Genomic DNA, 23,246 nt, shown 5'->3' with positions numbered 1-23,246 from the left:
TGCATTCGGCAGAGCCAGGCTGTACTCTTGATAGTGGCTGAGGTGAGAGGGTTGCTCAGAGTGTCCCCTAGGGTGCCACTCAGCTTGAGGACCTGTCACAGCATAGACTCCCATGAGGCTGGCTGCCCAAATATGAGCAGCTGCGAATTCAGAAGCAGTATAGGAATGTAAGCGAGGCAGTGTGAAAGTTAGAGAATTCATTATGAGTAGAGAGCAGTTCAAATGTGCATCTGCCCGTGGCCCCCTCACCATCACCTTCTTTACGTTTAGTGTCCATGTGCCTTCCGGCACACAATGCCCAAAATTATTGAAAAACAAATGAATTTTTCCTTATTGCCTTATAAGCCTAGAAAAGATGTAGTATTTGCAGGAAGGTTTCTAGATTATGAATTCCATACTTACATTCCACACATGCATACATACGTACAAGATACGCATACTCTGGTTTAGGAGGCAAGAGAATTTGGGCAACTGTGCTCATCTGCAGGCAGGTGGAGGGACACACTAAGGGGACAGGAGGGGCAGAGTAGGGAAAAGGGATGGAGAGCGGCAGCCTCGCTGCTGTTGAGGAGAGCCCTGGATTTGTGGGTCAGGAATTTACAGTCGTATCCTTGGCACTCACGCAGATTAGGCTCTACCTACAGGTGGTTGTCCACACATTTTGGAAGCCCAAAGGATCTCTAAATTCTAATTCAAGAAAACAACAGTCATGGATTTGCAGGGCTCCGGGCAGGACTTCAGTCGGGGCCAAGGGACTGGCTGTGTTAAAAAGAAAGTAACACCAAGACACTGAAGATTGAGTGCTGAGTGGAAAAGCTTCCAGCCAAGCAGGGATGGAATTAGCACAGAGCCCATCTCTGGGGGATTTAGTGGGAGGAGGGGATCCAGGGCAGGTCTTTTAAAACCAGAAGGCTTCACACTGTCTCTGTCCCATATTAGGAAGCAAAGTCTCTGAGCCTTGCTGGCTGGCTGTCAGCCAAGGAAGCCGGGCTGGTCGCAGCTGGCCCTCAAACAGCGTGGGAGCCCATGTTGAGATTAAGGCCGGCAGCTGCGTCTGTTGCATAGGTGACAGGTTGCATGTGTCCCACTTGGGTCATGCCCCCTGTCAATTTTGGCCAGGTGTCAGCAGGCTGGACACAGTCAGGGCTGGCCAGGTTTCTGCTTCTTAGGCCCAAACCTCAGAAGGGGAAGAGGACCAATGGATGCCCAAAAAACCATGCCCATGGCAAGGGACCCTGGAGCCTGGCTTGGCCCTCATGTTGGGCAACATGGCTGAGCACTGTGACTGGTTGAAGAACGCAGGTCCTGCACTCACCCAGGCATCCTAGGGGAATGCAATAAAGCTTTTTTTTTTTTTTACATCTCTGCCAGATTTTTCTTTCAAAGGGATTCTGTGCCTTTAAGAAGTTCTTTTCCCTTCTATTTCATAGCAACTCCTAAAGAACACTGCCTTTAAAAAAAAAAAAAAACCAATAATGCAAGATGAAAATCAATTGTTTGCAAATTTTAAGTCAATCTCCAGTGGGAGGGGGGATGGAGGGATTCAGAAGGAAAATAGAGAAGGAAAAAGAGTTCAAATAGCAAAGATTTCACAAAAAAACTAGTTGGGAGAATTTTGGTCCCACATTCTAGAAGTGAAGGGAGTTTGCAAGACTCTAATATTTTACTGAAAGGTCTGCAGAGAAGACTCTGGAGAACCCTGGAGGGGGAAGGAGAAGCTGGAAACTTTCCATCGGCAAAGGCAACACTAGAGAATGTTCTCCAGACATGAGGGCTTGCACCTTCAGAACCCAAAGCCTGGGACAGAAAGGAAACACACATGAGAAATGAAACAGAGTTAAGCAAATTGGTTGTGCAGACAGAGGTTTTTTTTGAAAACTGATAGGATGAGGTTGAAACAAAAAACATAGTTATTACATCTTTGTGATTCCTTTTATGATGTCACATAAGATTCTTTCAGGAGTAGCATATTGAAAATGTATTGCTTATGTTAGAGATGCTTGAATTCAGCCATTTAATAAGGTCACATTATTTTGCATAAAAAGGAGTGAGTGGAAAACTTGACCCTTAGCTGTGAGTATTGCCAGTGAATGCTCAGGTGGGGGCATTTTATTCACCCGGTGGCAGCCATGAGTAAGAGTGCAAGCCCGGAACCTGGGAGCTTATAAGCCTTCATGGTTGTACATGTGTTTCTTTTTTTCTCCGAACAGCCAGCCTCACCGACAGCCCACACCCCAGCAACTTTAGCCCATGCAGTCCCCAAGGCCACAGGCAATCCTGCAGGATGGGACGCGGGCGTCCTTCTCTGCGGGAGCTGTCTGCCCAGAGGATCCCCGAGGGTCAATTGGGACATAAAATGTTAAATACCAAAATGGCAAAATCAGTGTTTAAGCATTTGTAAGTGCCCACCATGAGGTAACAGCTTTTTTTGTAGAAGGGTTTTCTTAGTGATGGCCAATGGAATATGTTTAAATGTAATTCCCTCCTCCTCCTCTAAGAAACTGCTCAATAAGATAATTAAGTAACAGAGCAAAACAGAAAACCAAGACCTTACCTGGAGAATTTCAAATCCAGGATTACTGATGGGGCCGGCAAAATAAATCTGCTCTGAAACATACACAAAACAGACATAATATTACTCAATCACATTAAACAAAAATGATTTGCTCATATTATCTGTGTTCGCTCTGCACTCGGGATCCAGTGATGAAAAAGAAGGTCTCTGTCCACACAGTTGCTTGTATTCTAAGGAGGACACTGATAGCATATAAATCCCTAAATAAGGCAGTACCTGGATTGTAGAAAGTGCTAGAAGAAGACATGCTGGCTGTGTGAGAGGCAGATGGTGTGATGGTTAAGAGACCAGGCTGGAGTTGGGCTGTGTGGGGTTCAATCCTGAGACTGCCTATGATATCTGTTTGATTTTGGATAGTCATTACCCCTTTGGGCTCAGTTTCCTTTTTTAGAATGGGTACAATAATGACAATAACAGTGTCCACTTCCTTGAGCTTTGAGGATTCAAATAATTAATCAATGTAAAGCACTAATAGCAAGGTCTGGAAAGCACTCAATAAATAATTTGCTAAAATAACCAACTAGGAGACACCATGTTTTGTTGGATGGCTGGCCAGGGAAGGCATCTCTAAGGAGATGATATCTGAGCTAAGCCCTGGGGAGGGGAATGAGGCAACGTTCAGTAGCTCTAATACAAGAATGGGAGAGGGTAGATGGTTGGGTAGTTTTACTGGGCAAGAATGATAAGGAGAGAAAGTGTAGGCTGTTGGGAATAGACTTCTAATAATAGATCATGGACTCTAAGAAGGGTAAAGAAGTAATGAAGGCAGGGTGGGTTGCCAGTAGAAACAGTGGTAGAGTCAGTTGAATGGGGTTTCCATCATTGCCATCAAGGTCCTAGAATGCATGTGCTAGAAGGACATGGTGAAGCCAGGGAGCAGAAGCCTTGGCACTGAGGTTTCAGAAGTAGTGCATTTACTGGGGATGACAGCGTACAGAGTTGATGTGGGAGTCAGTGGTTGAGGTGGAATGATGGAAAACGTTAGTGGAGGTCAAGCTGCTTGGACATTATGGTAGTGGGTGGGCCATTCATGTCAATATTGAATATTGAAGGGCGCCTGGGTGGCTCAGTTGGTTAAGCGACTGCCTTCGGCTCAGGTCATGATCCTGGAGTCCCCGGATCAAGTCCCGCATCGGGCTCCCTGCTCGTCAGGGAGTCTGCTTCTCCCTCTGGCCCTCCCCCCTCTCATGTACTCTCTCTCTCAAATAAATAAATAAAATCTTTAAAAAACATATTGAATATTGAAACCATGCCCAGCTCCTCGTATGGTGACTGCCATCTCTGGGATGCACATGCACATGCACAGGCACACTCACTCCCCATTCTTGGGCTCCGCCCCAACCCCAATCACTTAACACATAAGCACAGTGCCTAAGAGCACAGACTCTGGGGTCAGATTGTCTGTGCTGAGCTGGAGTTTTGGCTCCTCTTCTTATTAGTTGGGCAAGTCACCTAATTTTACTGTGCCTCGGTTTCCTCATCAGGAAATGAGGCAGGGGTTACAATAATATTCACCTCACGGAGTTGTCATGAGCATCACATGCGTTAATGCAAGTAAAACTCTTTGCACAGCACCTGGCCCATGGCGAGCAGTCAATGTTTGTCATTAATACATTCACTCATCAGTCTGCACTATGGGGCAACCACCCAGTGCAAGCCAGGCGCTATGCCAGGTGCTAGACACAATGGTAGATGAGAATATTATGTGAACCATTTGAATCATTGGCCGCCCAGAATTGTAATCATTTGTTTACAGGCTGCTTCCTTCAGTAGCCTGTGCCTTCTTGTTGCACAGCTCCCGGTACATTGCAAAGTCGAACGCACAGCAGGGTGCAATATAGGGTTGTTAAAGAGATTGTTGAATGAGCAGATCTAGAGCCAGGACGACGTGGGTTTGCCAGCCCACTTCATTCTTGCTCCTGCTATTGTGACCCTCTCCCTGCTGGAAAGCTCTGGGCCTGGGCTATGCTGACACAAGAGCCTGGTTTAGGCAATGAGCCATCAGGGCAGCCAATCTGGTGATGAGGGTGGAGGGATGGTGGAGGATGATGGAGTTGAATAAATGGTTATTGGTTTATTGATGGCATTAGGTATTGAGCTCTTTTAATAGCACAGTGACTTCCTGCCTCACATAGCCCCTGGTGCCTAACCACTGCTCAGGAAATACTTGGAGACTGACCAAACTCTGTCCATGAAAAGGGGCTTTGGGGCCAGGGGCAGTGGCTGGGGCGTGAGCAGCTGCCTACATGGAATAATATTAGGGGAGTGAGGGTAATCCTTTTTGAAAAAGGCCTCTCCAGGCAATCTGAACCTGACCTTCTACCAGGACACCCATTCTTAGCATAGCCTTTGGCTTCTGTTACATGCTCATGCCCCCAGCTTATCTAGCCTTCCTTGCCATGGTCAATTTCTTGTACTTGGCGAGGATAATTGTGCAAACATGGTGGATGCCAGGTGGACAACATTCCTATTTCACTGCACTAAATGAACCGATCCATTTATTTTTGAAAGGAAATACATATTTGGTTGTGGCTATAAGCAAAAGTTTAATCGGAAGCTACTTCTCTGTATGATGTGGTTTTAGAAATAGAGATGTTGAAGTTCTGGATCTTATCCTTAAGGATCTTCCTGTGCAACTGGGAAAGATACAATGATGAGCTGTACAGAAAGTTAACTGTGCGAGAAGTGAGAGGTGTATGTGGGCGCTGATTCTAACAAGTGCAGAGAGTTCAGAGGGGCTGCCTGGGATTCAGCTGTAGGGCTGGCATGCTGTACGACCCGAGGGCATACCACTCACATTATAATCTATGTGAGTGGTGCCCCCTGGAGTTGTGCAATGCAGTGGCCCAGCTACCAGGACACCATTCTTTTTAGGAAATTCTCTCTTCCCCAGTGGATAGTCTGTGACCAAAGCCAGAACAATCTGAGCAGGAAAACAAAGAAGAGACCTAGGGCCAACCTGTTCTGGCAAGAGATGGTTTGTTTTATTTCGACTCACCAGTATCCAGGGCTGTTTGCTTTCTGTCTGGTGTTGTAGCCTTTGTACTGCTTCTTTGACTCCTAGATAGCCTTTCAGAAAATCTCTTTGCTTTTGTTGGCAGGAATGGATTTCTGCCGCTTACAGCTCATGGACTGGGAATGCTATGGGCATGAACCAGTCAAGATCACTCACTCAGGCCATCAAAGTATGGGATGCAGGACGCAGGAGCAGAGCCCAAGAATGGGGAGTGAGTGTGCCTGTGCATGTCTGGCCTGGGTGGGTTCCCTTGGACACATTTTACCCCTGATTTATGTGTCTACTCATTGTTCTAAGGTGGCATAGTGCAAACCGCTTGACCTTGGAAGTAGACAGAACTGACTTTAGGATCCAGCTCTCCTATTTGCCAGCTGAGCATCCATCCCACAAATCAACTTCTGCACTTGCAAGATGGAAATGGAAATGTCTCTCCTGCAGGGCATTGGGGGGACCAGAGAAGTGTATGTAAACTTGCCGAGAAAAGTGGGGTCACCAGTAAGGCCAGTGTCAGTAGTTATTAGTTGTATTATTATCCACTGGATGGAAAGAAGGGTAACATCCTGAAGACTCACTTGGATGCTGAGGACCACATCTAGCCTAGGTTTGGGAACCTTTTGGCAGAGGCAACAGCTAATAAATCCTGTTGGTGCCTTTTGTTTTAAAAAATGGATGCGGACATCTCTTTGAAGAATCGCATTAGAGTGATATCTAACATTCTATTATGCTGATTTTATGCTCCAAGATTTACGAATTTGTCTTTCAAATGAAGAGGTTCTTTACTGGGCCGAGAGGCTTTCATTAAATCTGTCTCTCATACTTTACAGTTTCAGTTGGAGCTTTTTGGGGGTCTGTGAAGTTCCTGAGAATGGCTGCAGGTAGCTCACGGAACTGTCTTTTTTTTTTTTTTTTTTTTTTAACCTAATGAAACAACACCTAAAATTAAATTCTCGCCCCTTCCATTCTTAGATCCTCCCCGATTCTGAGATTCCTTTAATTAACATTCTCACACTCCAGGAACTATAAAAAGAGCCCCAGTATATCTGTACTCCCTCCTTCCTTTCCTCCATTTGAAATCTTTATCAGTTTTCGGTGTGCTGTGGATTAAAGAAATCCACCTCCCCGGTTCTGAACACATGAAGTCATTTCTGTGAAGCGGCTTTGTTTCTGACCCAGATCTTCGCGTGGTTGGCACATAGTGTCTTTTTCAGAAAGGGAATTGATTTTTAAATTGTGGAAATAAAAGGTCCCGAAGGGTTTTGGATTCGATGGACGTGAGGCTCTAGGCTGCCTTCTGCTCTACAGACTTTCATCCTCTGGGAGCAGCATGGATACCCGCCTGGAAGTGCCCCCTGAATGTGTGGGTTCTGTCCCAGGCATTGTCCCCATTTCCTAGCCCTTCCTAGCATCTTACTGCAACTGCCTCCAGTCTTCCAAATTTATTACAAAAATGTCATCAATATTTAAGCACCCCGAGGGTGCTTGACAGTGTAAAAATACTTAAGAGTTACAATTTATCATAAATAGGCCAATTAGTATATTCAGAACAAAGATTTTAAAAATCACCATTTATTTATTTACCCCAGCGTTGAGTCTTTTTCGTACCTGCCAGGCCCAGTTGAGGGGGATCGTTGGGGAAGCTGTGCCGAACTAGGAGGACACAGGGTTCAGCCTGCCTTCCAAGGAGTGGGGGTGCCTTGGGAGCTGGGGAGGCCCCCTTACAAGGGCTCCTGTGGGCAGCGGTCCCACCGTGAAGACAGAGAAGGGAGAGTGTTCCAAGCAGACCAAGAGCCTCGTCTCTAGAGTGAGAGGGAGCAAGCGCATTACTTCATCTTAGTGAGATCTAAATATAATCTCCGCTCCTCTCCCTGCCTCCGGGCATTTCCTTTAAGACACCCAAGTCTGGCAGATGGCTAAGGCCCGGGCACGGCTCCTCATCTCCTCCCTGATTTTAGCTCTGCTTTTTTTTCAGTCTCTGACCCTGCAGGGTGTAGAAAATGCTTCCTGGTCCCACAGGGCGCTGAGCTAGTTGCTGGTTAGGGCGCTCATTTAAATTCATAATGAGCTTGCCTGCGTGGGGACTCTGAGGAGTGTCCCCTGCCTTGGGGTGAGTTTGGCTGTAGACAGACTCCCTGTGGGCCTGAAAGCCTTAAGGTTTCTTCTGGGTGTCAATGGACTGATTCCAGGCAGTGTGGGCAGGTAGCTCCAGGCTTGGTCCAGGCCCAATCTTTATTATTTATTATTTATTATTATTATTATTATTTTTTTTTGGTGTGTCCGACTTTGTCAGCTTCTCTATCTTCTGGGCCATTTCGCCTTTTATTCTCCAGAGCTTGTGCTTCGTTATGTCTGACCTGAGGGCTGGCCACCGGAGGACTGTGGTGTGGTAAGCATGCCTGTGCCACCTCAGAAGTGATCTGAGTGTCTGCGTGCGGTTGCACAGGCTGCTGGCCGAGGGCGTGGGTGGGGGCACAAATCCAGCTCCTGCCCAAGGGCCCAGGCTCTGCAGCCTGGGTCTGGGCTGGATCCCACCTGCAGATCCTTCTGCTGCCCTGGCCACATCCCCTAGCCAGTTTTGAAATCAGGGCAGCCTTGGTATTATCAGCGGTGCCTCGGATATTGTCCCAGGTCAAGAGCCTGCCGCCTCTCCATATTTTCCCACTGTACAGTGGCCCGCGTAGGACAACTGCAGGGGTATTATCCTCTGCAAGCCCTCAACCCAGGGGCACTGGAATCTGGGGATAAATTCCACAACCTCCCGACCTTCAGAGGGACAATTCTGACATGCACACTGCGCTTCCCCAAGGATCCCAGTGGGGCTGAGCCCTAGTTCCCATCCTGGTAATCAGTTGCCCATTTATCCCTTCCTGGCTTTTCCTCCTGCCCTGAGTCCCTGGAGCTCCTCGCTCATGCCTGTTTTCTGACATTGCTTCCTAACAACTCCCCACCCCCAAGTCCTTGTCTCTGGCTTTGCGGGGGAATCCCGAACTACCAACACTTCCTGGCAGAAGGTGAACTTTTTCCTAATTTGTACCAAGGCCCCATATGAGCTAGGGATGGTCTTGGAAAGCTGGCTGCTGATATATTTGGGCCTGACTGTGATGATGGAGCCACCCAGCCTAGAAGCTAAATCTGAGTACCCTCGAAGCTACTCTCTGACTTCTGCACCAAAGAGCGGGAAGAAGAATGAATGCCCTGGATTGTCCTCGAGAAGGCTCAGAGCCTCACATTTTAGAGAAAACAGGAGTTGAGAGAGAGGGACAAGGAGGTGAAGACCGCACCGGGTGGGGTGGGTGGGTGGCTGTGAGGGAGCCGGCAAGCTTGGGAAAGAGCGAGCGGAGAAGGAGGGGGGAGGTGCGTGGCTGGCCTCTTGGTTTCTAGGTTCTTCATTTAGTCGCATGGACTTTTACTGTCCCTGAGCAGTGGGCCACTGGGGGCCAATGCAGTGTAACCTGTAATAAATGAGGTGTAGTCTATAAACTGATTTGAAGCTTTGGGATTCCTGGGCATATCAGATGACCCTTTTATTGGGAGAATTTTTCCTGTTGCTCCTGGGAGCTCAGTCATTAGAACACGTTCAATTTTGTTTCTAAACCTATCTTGAAATGTCCAGTGTGTTGTTGGCCCCTTTGGTCAGTTCTGGGCATCCTAGCTGTGGTCCTTTCCAGAATTACAACTGCACTTTGGAGCTCATAAGTTTTGGATTAGAGTTTGGATGACCACATCTTAGCTTTGTCTGCAGTACTTAGGTATTTTTCACTGTTCATTCAAATGGACTTATGAGATCTTTGTTTTGGCCTTTTACTACTAGAGAAACTTAATGATATTTACAGCTTGAAAGCATTCCCTGTGTCCTTGCCGTGGATCATTTGTAAAACTCTGAAGTGAGAACCTTCCCAGGGCTTCCTTGTTCATGGGCCCACTACTTACACCTCTCTGGTGATTCAGAGGCACACTTGTAATCCCGATTTTTTTTTTTTTTCCTAATTGCATGCTGGCTTTCTCTTAGTAATAAAGTCTTATGAAGGCCTCATTGCTATTTCACCCTCTTTCTCTGCTGGAATGATTCCAACGCATGGGTCATGGAATTGCCTTCTAGCTAAATAGCTTCTCTTGTGAGTAGAGTCCATGGTAGGTGGGAGCTTTATGGGGTCTCAGACAGGGTGACAATAATGGCCCAACAAGGCAAACCTTTTCTGAGCAATGATATGATCCCTTAACAGAAAAACTTGTATCTCTCCTCAGGTAAATGAGTGACTGCATCATCTGTGAAGTTCTCCAAACGGTTTGACTTCTGCGAGGGCATTTTCATTGAAAACATAGAGTTTGAGTTTTCCCTGGGTTATGCACAATTAGTTGGTCTTTTTATGTGGTACACAGAGGTCAGACAAGATGGACTGGTTTTCCATCAGGGAGTTGTGCAGGCTACTAATGCCCACCCTTCAAGATGTCCCTGTCTTCATCCCCAGAGCCTGTGAGTATGTTACCTTCTATGGCAAAAGGGACATTGTGGATATAATTATGCTAAGGATTTTGAGATGGGGAGATTAACCTGGATTATCTGGGTGAGTTCAGTGAGATCACAAGGTGGTTACAAGCCAAGGAATTCTTCTAGAAACTGAAAAAAGGCAAGGGAATGGATTCTCCCCTGAAGCCTCCAGAAGGAACATAGTCCTACTGACACTTTTGATTTTAGACTTCTGACATCCCAAACTACAAGAGAATAAATCTGTGTTACAAATTACTAAATTTTTGGTCATTTGTTAAAACAGCAGTAGGAAACTAACACAGTAGTCTTGGATTAAGAGAGGAGGCTCCGCGTGATCGACCTGAGAAGGGGCCAAGACTGATGGCTTGTTTGAATTTGAGTCCCCAACAAAGGGCCCTTCAGAACCATGACATCAGCATAACCCAAGATTTCAGCAAAAGAGAAGGTATTTGGGATTACAGCTTGGGCTGGAGAGTGAAGTTTCCAATATACATTCACACACTTGCGTTCAGGATGGACTGTTAAAAAAAAATTAGAGCAATATAGAAACCATTAGGTCAGTGATGTCTAATGATGTTCTGCAAAGATGGAAATGTTCCATATCTGCATCATCAAATATGGTAGCCTCTAGCTAAACACAGCTAGTGTGACTGATGACCTGAATTTTTAATTTAATTTAAATGTAAATAATTTAAATAGCCACATGTGACTAGTGCCTATCATACTGGATAGTTTTAGGCCAGCCCTGTCTAATAGAAATATAACGTGAACCACATACATAATTTAAAATTTTCTAGTAGCCACATTTTACAAAAAAGAAGAAAGTGAAATTAATTTAAGAATATAAATATATTTTAACCCCCATCTTAAAATATTATAATTTCAATATGTAACCAATATAAAAATATTAATGATTTATTTGGAGGTCTTTTTTCATGCTTTTTTTTGCACTAAATCTTCAAAATTTAGTGTGTATTCTACACTTAAAACACATCTCACTCTGGACTGGCCACATTTCTGGTGCTCAATAGCCACATGTGGCTAGTGGCTACTGTACCAAATGGTGCCAATTATTTATTTTTTAAAAAGATTTATTTATTTATTTTAGACAGACAGAGAGAGAGAGAGAGAGAGAAAGAGTGAGTGCACATTGTGGGAGGGGCAGAGGCAGAGGGAGAGGGAGAATCCCAAGCAGACTCCTCATTGAGCACCGAACCCTATGTGGGGCTCAGTCCCACAATGCTGAGATTATGACCTGAGCTGAAATCAAGAGTTGGATGCTTAACTGACTGAGCCACCGAGGTACTGTACTCCCCAGACATTGCCAATTATTAAGTCATTGATGAGGATTTGGGGCCCAGAAGGTGAAATGATTTGTTTCCTAGTTTATTCCTCCTACAAGACCTTTTGGTCTTTGCTGCTCAGTTTCCCTTCAAGAGATACATAACTTCTGGCAGTGAGAAGGGAAAGAAAATTTAAGTTTTTTCCCCTACCAACTTATTTCTGAATTTCAGTGGATAAATATTTAATGTAACTCTCAAAATATAACTTGTGAATTGGTGGGCTGATTGGATTTCCAGAAATGGAAACGAAGAAGACAGTACTGGGGAGAAAGAGGAGAAATTGAATTGATCTCCAGAAACGTGGGGCAGACGCAGGAAAGAGCAATGTGATGGGAAATAATGAAATAGACATTGCAGAGGATGGCCTTTCTCAAATTGGGGTTCTCCAGGGTCCATGCACATTGGAGCTCTTGGGATGTTTGTTAAAATGCAAATACCAGCAACCCATGGGATCAGAGTTTTGGACTGGTCCAGGGAGCTGGGAGTTGGCCTTCTTAATTGGCTTCGTAAATGATTATTACATGAAAGTGTGGGAGTTATTGAGCTAGATTTTTGAAAATCTACAACAGGCTGGGAATTCGTAAAGGAGCTTGTATTGTCTTAGAAAATTAAAAATGCTTTGGTCCTAGGTCATCATTAGTTTAAATATGCTGGGTTCAACGAAGCTGAAACTGTGACTGATGGCAAAGGACAGTTCAAACACATTATTGGCTCTTACAGATGGGCTTGAATTTGTTTATAGATAGAGAGAAATTTCTCAGGGCTGTAGGATTCCTTAATAGGCAATATTGTTCCTCTTTTTTTTTTTTTTTGTAGCAAGAAAAAGTCCTCTTTTGCTTGGTTGTTGCTGGTACCCTCTCCAGGGTGATCAGTGTTCCTACTTCTACTTTTTGCGGTTTAAGAGAGAGTTTTCTGCTAGTACATCACGCACCACTGTTTTTGTTGACTCTCTCCAAAGAGAGAGGCTGCCCAGCAAATCCACAGCTGCTTGAAGGATACAGACAAAGAATAAAACATGAAGAGAAGAAGGGCTGAAGGCTGAGGAGATGATGCTTCCAATGTCCAATGCCAGGAGAAACACAAACGACGCTCTCTCCCCAGAGGCACAAGGAGTCCACGGAGACTCTGCTGTGTCGGCCACCAGAGGGTACACAGCTTGGACGGGAGTCATGTTCCTGCTACCTCTGAGGAGAAAGGTCTTCAACTTCCAAGCCTCGGAAAGCTCTACTGGGCCTGCAGGTCTTGTTAAAATGCAGACTTCCACTCTGAGATGGATGACTTCAGGGGCCCAGAGCCCTTGCTTGAGAAATCCCTAATCAGCTGCACGAAGGAGCTTCCATTTATCATGCAGTGAGTGCTTACTCTGGGCCAGACTTTGTTCTAAGGGCTTTGCATGTATTACCCCATCTTATCCTTCTAACACTCCCATGAGGTCACTCATAATTTTCTTATGGTACTCATGAAGAAAGTGATGCTTTTCAGAGAGATTGAGTAATTTGCTTCAAGTCACATAAACACAGGTGGCAGTGATGGTCCAACTCTGGGCCGGTTTAGCTTCCAGCCCTGTGCTTATCCCTAACTAGGCTGGAGTTTCTCAAAATGTGGTCCCTGGACCAGCAGCATCAACCTCACCTGGGGACTTGTAAGAAATGTAAATTTTAAGCCTCTCTAGATGTACTGAATTGAAAATTGGGGGTGGGTCCAACAATCTGCGGTTGACCAGTCCTCCAGATGATGTGATGTATGTGCCAGTTTGAGAACCACTGGGCTGGGCCAAGCCTCCTGCTCTCCCAGGCAGCCCTGCAGTGTGATGAGGCAGGCCCCAGAAAATTCTTGGAGAATAATACCGGGGTTGGTAGGGTGCTCTTACAGCAACAGAATGACAGTGGGGTTGGTAATGGCAGGAGAAACTGCGATTTCCCAGGTGGCTGAAGACCATCACCCCCCTCCATGGGTCTATTGATTCATCCAAGGGAAGGTGGAAACAAGACACACGAGTTCCCATCTAAGCTCCTTTGTCATCTGGGGAAAGAGGATGAGAAGCTGGGATCAGGAGAGATTGAGAAGGAAGTTACAGGGACAGAAGAGCAGAAAGCCTGAAGCAAAGGAGCTTGCAGAAGCAGGTGGCCTAAATTGGCCCAGAAATCAAAGGTAAGCAAACAGGTGGGACAGAGACAGGGCCAATCCAGAGAAGGCATATTTTCAAATTGAGGCCTCAGATAAAGCCGCTGGTTCTCCTTCTCTTAGAGCAGAAATCAATGACCGTATTCCCGGGGCTTGCATTCGTTAGTGTGTGTGCAATGAATGTGAAACAGTTGAAAAGTGAGGCTCGCGGTGGGAGTGCCGGGCTGTGGGCGTGCTTTATAGAGATTGTCAGGACCGTCGGTGTAGATTAATGGTGGAAACTCTTCAAGACGGCACTGGCCTGGAAAGTGATTTTGCCCTGTCTTCTACTACAGCAGTGCATGGCACAGGCATTTTGCAGAAAGCATCTGTGGGAATTCTTCCAAATCTAGGCAATTTCCAAATTTCCTCCATTTCACAGACCCATGAAAAAAAGCATATAGAAACAGAGAGAGCTAGGGCAATAGAAATCTAGCTGATGAGATCTGAATTGCTCATCTAGATAGAACTGTTCAGACCAAATTCAGAATTGTTATAGGCAGTAAGGTTGAGACGTTTCTGCAGTTAATGTAAATGATGCTCAGAGGATGGCCAGGTGCGCTTGTTCAGCATCAGCCAGGACAGATGACAGACACCCGAGCTAACAAAGGGGAGGGAGGACAGGTAGCCAACATGAGCATCCCCTAGGCTTCTGCCTTTGTCTTATTTGTATATGTAAAATCAATGAATATTATAGCAGAATCCCTTAGCTGCTATCAGAGATAATATCCGCCTTGTGGGAAATGTCATGTCAGACTTTATAGACAGTTCTCAGGGGATCTACTCTGCTATATATTGAAATTCATCTAATTACAATGCATTCCCCACTCTGGACAAACACTTAGAGTAGGAACGTTCAGATTTACATAAAAGATAAACCAGGGAGCAATTATTTCCTTGACTAAAGGGTTCTCCAGCTTGTAAAAGGTGTCACTGTAATATTTATTTTAATTACAAGTTTTCCAGATGCAGTTAAAATTAAGTCGGCAGCTAATTTGTTTCTGTAGCTCACATATTGCATGAAGTGTATCAATATCCACTGGATGTATCTCCTAACAGATTTTGCTCCTTCTGCAAGGTGGTTAGCCTACCCAGAGTGAGACAGGTGCATCGTGCGCTAGCAATTATTGTGAAGACTGTTGATTTCTACACCTTCCTGGGATTCTGACATGACATCATCCCTGGGATTCTAATATTCTTGATATGACATCAAGTCGTCCCAGCTTTTCATTGTGCTTCAGCCACGTCAGTCATGGCTGCCAAGGTCTCAGGGAGAAGTCCTTGACCCACGGGTGCCCTACTTTAAAATCATATATATACCTAGTGTACACACGGTTGCGTGCACACGCACGCACACAGGCATACACGCACACGCTCACACAAATGCACACTTGCACACACACACAGGAGATGTACTTATTTAACTCTTTCAAGTCTTTATTTTAATTTCAGTTGGTTTTGGCAAGAGGTTGGGTGCAACTAATATCCACATGTTAATCCATGAAGCAATAAACAAATCATTTTTGAAAGCCGATTGTTACTTAGTGCTGTGAAACCAGGGCTCTTTGCCTGGGTTGAACTCATAGAGGTTTGGCCAGAATCAAGTCTGACAGCTGATGTGTCTTTGCCATCAAGAGGGAAATTCCTGTGTTCATTCTATTTACTTTAGGGTCTTAATCTAGGTTTTTGCCCAAATCTCCAGGTTCATTACAGTTGAGAATCTTGTTTCTATATAACCCTACACTCCATATTCTGGACAGCCAAAACATGAGCCACTCTGTTCCTTTGGGTACCCCCACCCCACTTTCTATTTGGGTGGAGTGTGTCCAGGAGGGGCTTCTTCCTACTTTCCAGATTGATACTACAGTTTCACATTCAACAGTAGGTCCTACAGTCAGTTTTATGCTGTATTTTTCATTTCATCCTCATCTTCCTGAGGCAGGATATTCTAGGAAAGCTGCTGAACAAAGTGGACCCCAATTTGTCGAGAATGGATATCAAAGTATGTTGGCCTCATGATAAATCAGAAGGGAATGAAAGGGACTTCAGTAACTCAACAGATTTCCAAGCCAGAGCTATGGGGTCTCGTTTGTGGTGGAGGCTAGTGTCAACAAATCCAAATTTTGGAAGAAGTTTCTATGTTAGATGATTGTGGGGTAGTCTTGTTGGGGCCACGGGGACAAACCACACCTCTGTGGAGAGACGTCACATTTCCAGGAAGGAAGTGGACATTTCCACTTCCACTCATTCTGGAAGGAAGTCAAGCCAGGAGCATAGAATGAGAATGTTAGAGGCTGACCTAAGACCAAGATAAGAAAACAAAATAGAACAGAAAGACACGAGAAGAGACTTCCTCATTTACTCCTCATGAAATCCTGGGATCCTGAGCAGGTGGCAGAATGTTAGTTCGGCTGCCCCCAGCTTTGGGTGAGCTGGTTTGAGTCAGGATCCTCACTAGGCTTGTTTCTGTGGGAGACCCAACCTGGGTATGTACAGCAGCTGCAGGTCCCTCAAGCTGCTCCACCCCCTGCCTCAAGGTCCCTCAGGTGGGGGAGGAGGCAGAGAGACAGAGACATACCATTGCCATGTTTATTGCTTTCTAATGTTCCAGGCATGTGACACATGTTTTCTTTTTTAGTATTCATTATTACCCAAAAAAGAATTATGGCTACTCCCATTTATAGATGAAGCAACTGAGAATGAGACAGATCAAATGATCCTCCAGAAAGAAGGGCCTTCTGTCCCCAGCCTGTAAGTGGCAGCTGTGGGAGGGGAGGAGACCATCAGTCTCTGGCATTTTCAAACAAGGCTCTTTTTTTCCCTACCATCAGCTCTCGTATCTGTCTTTATGTTAAGTCCCCTTTCTTTGTCCCAAATCTGATTTGTTGGCACTGGCAAAGCATAGTTTAAAGCAAAGTTGTTAACATTTTCAAAGTAACCTAATCTGAATTTATCTTGAACCTTAGGTGAGTGCTCACCATAGTGAAAGCCAGATAGTTCCTGTGCTTAGTAATTCTGGCTAAGAGCCCTGAATTCTCATTTTCCTTATAGTTGACATTCTCAAGCCTTAGCATGCAACAGAACCATCTAGAGCAGGGCTGTCAGCCTATGGTCTGTGGTCCAAATACCCCTAACGTTTCTTTTTCTGCAGCCGTGAGCTAAGAATGGTTTTTACATTTTTAAATGGGTCAAGAAAAAAATCGAAAGAAGAATAATATTTAACAACACAGAAAAATTACATGAAATTTACATTTCAGTGTCCGCAAATAGTTTTATTGGCACACAGCCATATCCATTCATTTCTGTATTGTCTGTAGCTACTTTTGTGCTGCAGAGACCATATGAATATATGGCTTGCAAAGCTTAAAATATTTACTACCTTCCACTTTACAGAAAAAGTTTGCTGATCTGTGACCCAAAGGGCTTGTTAAAAGAGTGCTAAGCTCCGACCCTAGAGTTTCTAATTTAATAAGTCTGGGTGGTGACCAAAAATATGCATTTCTGATAATTCCCTAGATGATGCTGATGGTGCTGGTCTAGGGAACACACTTTGGGAACCACCACCTTATATAATGGTTGGTTATGCCCAAAATGATTATTTGATTCCTATAATTTTGTTGTGCCTTTTATTTTTTTAAAGATTTTTATTTATTTGACAGAGAGAGACACAGCGAGAGAGGGAACACAAGCAGGGGGAGTGAGAGAGGGAGAAGTAGGCTTCCCTTAGCACAGAGCAGGGAGCCCAATGCAGGGCTTGATCCCAGGACCCTGGGATCATGACCTGAGCCAAAGGCAGATGCTTAACAACTGAGCCACCCAGACGGCCCTTGTTGTGCCTTTTAAATCCTTGTTTCCAATTCTAATGGAGGGCTGAAATGAGTCATACTTCTCCAGCAGTATCTTCTTGATGTTCAAAGAGAATATGTAACAGGTTTAGAGCAAGTTCCTGGAGCTCAGCTTCCTAGAGAGAAACTCAGTTCTACCACTTGCTGTCTTTGTGAACTTGGGTAAGTTTCTTAATCCCTTTGGGACTCAATTTCTTCATCTGTTAATGCGAGGATACTAACAATAGTTTCTATCCTTCAGAAGGTTGGTGCAAGCAATAAATTAGTTAATATATATAACAAACCTGCGAAGGTTCCTGGCACATATTAAATGCTGTAATAATACTAGTTGTTACTGAACCATCCCTACCTAGTGGGCTAAAGTAGGACTCCTCAAACTTGGCAGAGCATTGGAATCACCTGGTTTGGGTCTTCCCTCTCAAGATGCTGATTTAACTGGTCTGGGGTGTGGGGTGTTGAGATATTCAAAATTGTAAAGGGAAATTTCAATGGAGCACAACCCAATAAAAATATGACAGCCGCATGTATAATTTTATATTCTTTTAGTAGCCATGTTTAAGAAGGTGAAATTAATTTTAATAATATGTCAACAATAATGTTTTATTGTTGATAAAAAGGAATGGTATAGTACTTATATATTTAATTTAACATAATAAGTCTCAAATATTATAATTTCAACGTGTAACCAATAGAACAATTATTGAGATCTTTCACGTCTTTTGTTTTCATATTGAGTCTTCGAAGTCAAGCCTGAACTTTACATTTATAGCCCATCTCAATTTAGAGTGGCTACATTTCTGTGGCTGGGTAGCCACATGTGGCCACAACAAAGAACAGTGTGGGTCTAACTAATGTATAACCAAGATTGAGATCCACTGGAGTAAGGGCACAGTTGGCCATTGTGGACCTGCCCAAAGCTATGGAGCTTCTACTGACATTACTGTCCTCTCCTTAGGGGTAGTCATCAGGTGTGGTCATTAGGACATTCAATTAAATCCCAGTTTAGTCTTAAAAACTGATGTCAATTTGAAAGCATCACGATCAAGTAAAGCAAATGAATCTACATGACCCGATGCCACCAGAGGCAAGAAAGGCAGTAAGGGAACATTAACAGAGAACAAAGTAAAACAGTGACCTGTTTTGGTTCCTTCTCAATGAGCCCACAGCTGGGTAAAGGGGAATGTGAGTACCCCAGAAAAAAATCTGGAATGGATATTGAAAGATCCCTTGACATTCTATGCCACCGGTTGACTCAGAACTTTCTAACTCCAAATATCGTTGAATATTAAGTAGGTTATGATTCTTTTTATTTTAAGATTTTATTTATTTATTTGACGAGAGAGGGGACACAAGCAGGGGGAGTGGGAGAGGGAGGGAGAAGCAGGCTTCCCGCGGAGGAGGGAGCCCGATGCGTGGCTCCATCCCAGGACTCCGGGATCATGACCTGAGCCGAAGGCAGATGCTTAACAACTGAGCCACTCAGGCGCTCCATGTTATGATTCTTTTTGAAAAGAGGAAGAAGAATAAGAGAATTCATCCTATCTATTCTTTGAGCAGAGTGGAGTTGGGGGTGGGTTACCCTGATGATGGGTATTAAGAAGGGCACGTATTGCATGGAGCACTGGGTGTTACACACAAACAATGAATCATGGAATACTACATCAAAAACTAATGAAGTACTGTGTGGTGACTGATATAACATAATAAAAAATAAGTTAATAAAAGAAAAGAATAACCTTGTAAATTTATTATGAAAGCAAAAGAGATTTCCAAAAAGATGAGAACAAAGATCTGTAGTTCCACCACTGAGAGATAACCTCGATTAGCTCCTAAGTGAATACTATTTCAGAGCTCGATGGTGCATACATTTAACACATTTTACTAAAAACAGTATCTAATAGTGAGTACTCTTTTATGCAAGCTTCTTTGTCATTCACAAAATTTTTGAGTGTATTTTCAAATTATTTAATAATTTCTTGCAACATCATTTAAAAGCACAGCACATCGAACCTGTGTTTGACTGAACAATGATCTGCTTAATCAATCCCCTATAACTGGACATATAGGCTATTGCCCTCAAACTGCTAATCACACCATAATAGCTAATGCCAAAAGAACATGGCTTGGTCTTTCAATCCAGTGAGCTCTTACCTTAGAGCTAGTTGTGAAAGATGCAGAAGGAAAGGGTACAACATTTTATCCACGCAGTCTCAGTAAGCCTGACCCATTTTGTAGTTTATCTGGCTTGGAGAACAGCCAGCAGGGTGCAAGGTGCAGAGGGATGCATAGTAATGCCTTGGAAATGATAGCAAACAAATGATATCAAACACCTTCGTGTGCCACCTGCAGTAGACACCAAGCTTTCTCACTGCTCTGCTAAGGACCTGCAAACCCCAGAGGGACTCTGTTTCCTGCTTAATATGTCAACAGCAGCTTGTGCTTGGGTTTGAATTGGCTTCAGCTCTCCGCTTTTCCCCTCTCCGGTCTTAGAATTAATCACTTCTTTCAATAGAATCATTCCTGCAGTAGGTTTGTGGGTGGGTTAAAGAAAAACGTAATAACCCAAGAAGCCTCTAAATTTAAGATGTTAGTTTTTCTGGCTTATATAATTTACATAATTATTTGTTCATGCAGCATTGTATATCAGTTTTGTGATTGCTTTATATGATATGAAATTTCCTGGCAAGTCCCAGAGTGCCGGCTTCTCAGGCTGCCTATGCAGGTTTTAGCCCTGCAGCAATAAAGCAAATAAATAGCTATAGGGCTGCCCGGCATTCAGATAAGGAAAGCACCACCCTTCTGAGCTGCTGAACTGAATTGGCCATCTCAGTTTGGGGGAACAAAATCTCTTCTGTTTTATTAATTCTATTAAAACTATTCATAGGGAAAAAAACAGGTTTTATTAAACTCGGGGGACCAAGATAATTCACTGCTTGCTAGGATTTGATGCACTCGTATCTTTGTGGCATGTATAAGCATCATTAGATAGTCACTGTTAAGGTGAGCTGGTATATTGCATTCAATCCATCATATAAAAATTCAATAAAACAAGTATTTATCGCATCTTTATTCTGTGCCAGGCTCTCTTTGCCAAGTCTCCAGAGACAGAGGGGAGCAAGAAATATTCCTGCCTTCAAGGAGTTCACAGTTTAAGGAGGGAAACACACACACACACACACACACACACACACACACGAATATGATTCTAGCTGAGATAAGTAGGAATGTGATGCTCCAGGAACATCCAGAGGGAGTGATTCATTTGGCTGAGTCTAGTCTGCTTCTCCAGTCCCATCAGATCTGTGTTTGAGTAGACTACTCTGCCAGCAGTAAGGAGGCAGGAAAATCAAGTGGGACCCCATTTCCATCATTCAGGAGGGAGCAAGGGAGACTTGATTCAGGAAATAGAAGGAAGTACAAATGAAGGTTGGCACAGTATTCGTTCTTTTTTACCAAGCTTATAGCACTTCCAAGTGTACTTGTTTCCACATTTGGGCTCAAGAACACTTATTTTGGGTAAAAATTGGAAAGATAAGCAAAAGACAGGTGATAAAACTGTAGACACTGGCTATAGAAGAGGTTAGCTAGAGACCAACTCATGAAGAGTTCACCATGCCAAGGAACAATACGAATGTACCCAATCAATCAAAAATTATTTCTAGTAACTTCAGAGAGGAAAACTGACTCACCAGTCTATGGTAGGTTAGCTAGGAAGAAAAATGTCCCTATTTGAAACAAAGTCAGATCACTGGCCAAAAAGAGTTCTTAAACGATGACTTTAAATAAACTCCTGGCCAGTCAGAATGGCTAAAATTAACAAGTCAGGAAACGACAGATGTTGGCGGGGAGGTAGAGAAAGGGGAACCCTCCTACACTGTTGGTGGGAATGCAAGCTGGTGCAGCCACTCTGGAAAACAGTATGGAGATTCTTCAAAAAGTTGAAAATAGAGCTACCATATGATCCAGCAGTTGCACTACTGGGTATTTTCCCCAAAGATACAAATGTAGGGATCTGAAAGGGTATGTGCACCCCGATGTTTATAGCAACAATGTCCACAATAACCAAACTATGGAAAGAGCCAAGATGTCCATCAACAGATGAATGGATAAAGAAGAGGTGGTATATATACACAATGGAATATTATGCAGCCATCAAAAGGAATGAAATCTTGCCATTTGCAACGACGTGGATGGAATTGGAGAGTGTTATGCTGAGCGAAATAAGTCAATCAGAGAAAGACATGTATCATATGACCTCACTGATATGAGGCATTCTCAGGAAACAAACTGAGGGTTGCTGGAGTGGTGGGGGGTGGGAGGGATGGGGTGGCTGGGTGATAGACATTGGGGAGGGTATGTGCTATGGCGAGCGCTGTGAATTGTGTAAGACTGTTGGATCACAGATCTGTACCTCTGAAACAAATAATACATTATATATTTAAAAAAGAAGAAGAAGAAGATAGCAGGAGGGGAAGAATGAAGGGGGGGAATTGGAGGGGGAGACAAACCATGAGAGACTATGAACTCTGAGAAACAAACTGAGGGTTCTAGAGGGGAGGGGGGGGTGGGGGGATGGGTTAGCCTGGTGATGGGTATTAAGGAGGGCACGTTCTGCTTGGAGCACTGGGTGTTATATGCAAACAATGAATCATGGAACACTGCATCAAAAAATAAATAAATTTAAAAAATAAATAAATAAACTCCTGGCCAAAAGGCATAGTTTCTTGTTTCTTCTTTGGTTGATCCATTCCTTAGCCAATAAGATTATGGGTCCCGGAGCCAGCTCACCTGGGTTTGAGCTAGGGCTCCCTCACTAGCGCTGTGACTTGGCGTTAGAGTGTTAATAGTACTAACTCATAAGGTTGTGGTAGAAAGTAAATGACTGACTGGATGTGAAGCTCTTAGAACAGTGCCTGGCACGAATGCTTACTGGTGTGGGCTCTTTCCGTCTGCATGCGTGCTGGAGTGCTTAGTACTGAGTACTCTCTGTGAAGCAGGCACATTTGAAGGCCTGGGCATAAAGACCAGGATGCCCAACCTGAAGAAGCTCATCATCTACTGAGGATGACAAATGGGAATAAATGATTGTGCCAATATGGCTATGCACCCCATACTTTGGGGAACGGAGAAAAGAATGAGCAGGGAAGGCTGAGCTGAGGCCTCAGCTTCAGGGGGCCTGCGCTTTCTTAAATTTCCTGTTTTCTTTTCCTGCACAAACTTTCTCTGTCTTCACCCCTTAGTTATGCTAAGGGAACCCCAATTTCTTCTAGATCCTTTGTTTAGAAAGCACAATTGGGTAATTACACTCTGGCTTCCTTGAATGAAGAAATAAATAAGTGGATGTTTCTGGTGTGTGGGGTTAAGGGTGCGCTCCCCATTGGCCCCTGGGACAGGGAAGAATGCCCTGGGAAGGAGGAGAGTGACTTCCGGAAGGATAGTCACAGATCAGACCCACGTCTTAGTTAAATAAACAAAGGCATCTCAGGGCCTTGGTGAAGATGCTGGGGGAGGAGAAGACACAGAGGGAGGTGAGGACTGGCTGGAATGATGTTCTTATGTTCCTTGGGGTATGTACAGCAGGGGGTAGGCAGTTAGTGAACTGAAAAAAGGAACAGATGATGTCATGGTTTTATGCTGTGCACTTTGAGTCTAGCTACCTAATGCCCCCATTAGTCAACGACTCAGCTGGGCAAGACCACAATAAAACAGTGACATTTAGAAAGCTTCATTTTTTTTTTTTCTTCTTCTCAGAGTCCATTGCCATATTGAGGAGACCCTGTCACTAAAGAGATCACTGAGGAGAAAACTGGAGATACTT

General features: G+C 44.2%; 1 protein-coding gene and 1 long non-coding RNA gene across 3 annotated transcripts in view; one reads left to right on the top strand and one right to left on the bottom strand.

The window, feature by feature from the left end:
* Window positions 1-10,056, top strand: part of LOC113927311 — a 28,779-nt gene extending 18,723 nt beyond the window's left edge. Inside the window, exon 4 of the long non-coding RNA XR_003521578.1 lies at window positions 9,834-10,056. This is a non-coding gene — a long non-coding RNA (uncharacterized LOC113927311). The remainder of the gene's footprint in view (window positions 1-9,833) is intronic.
* Window positions 1-23,246, bottom strand: part of LY86 (lymphocyte antigen 86) — a 58,975-nt gene that overhangs the window by 1,770 nt on the left and 33,959 nt on the right. For both annotated transcript variants that reach the window (XM_027603045.1, XM_027603044.1), the window contains one exon: window positions 2,555-2,607. In XM_027603045.1, the coding sequence (XP_027458846.1) occupies window positions 2,555-2,607 (53 nt within the window). The remainder of the gene's footprint in view (window positions 1-2,554; window positions 2,608-23,246) is intronic.

Source organism: Zalophus californianus, chromosome 7, assembly GCF_009762305.2.
Source record: "Zalophus californianus isolate mZalCal1 chromosome 7, mZalCal1.pri.v2, whole genome shotgun sequence".
In the NCBI taxonomy this organism is placed as follows: domain Eukaryota; kingdom Metazoa; phylum Chordata; class Mammalia; order Carnivora; family Otariidae; genus Zalophus; species Zalophus californianus.
The sequence above is the reverse complement of the archived record's forward strand: the minus strand, read 5'-3'. Positions and strand labels throughout refer to the sequence as shown.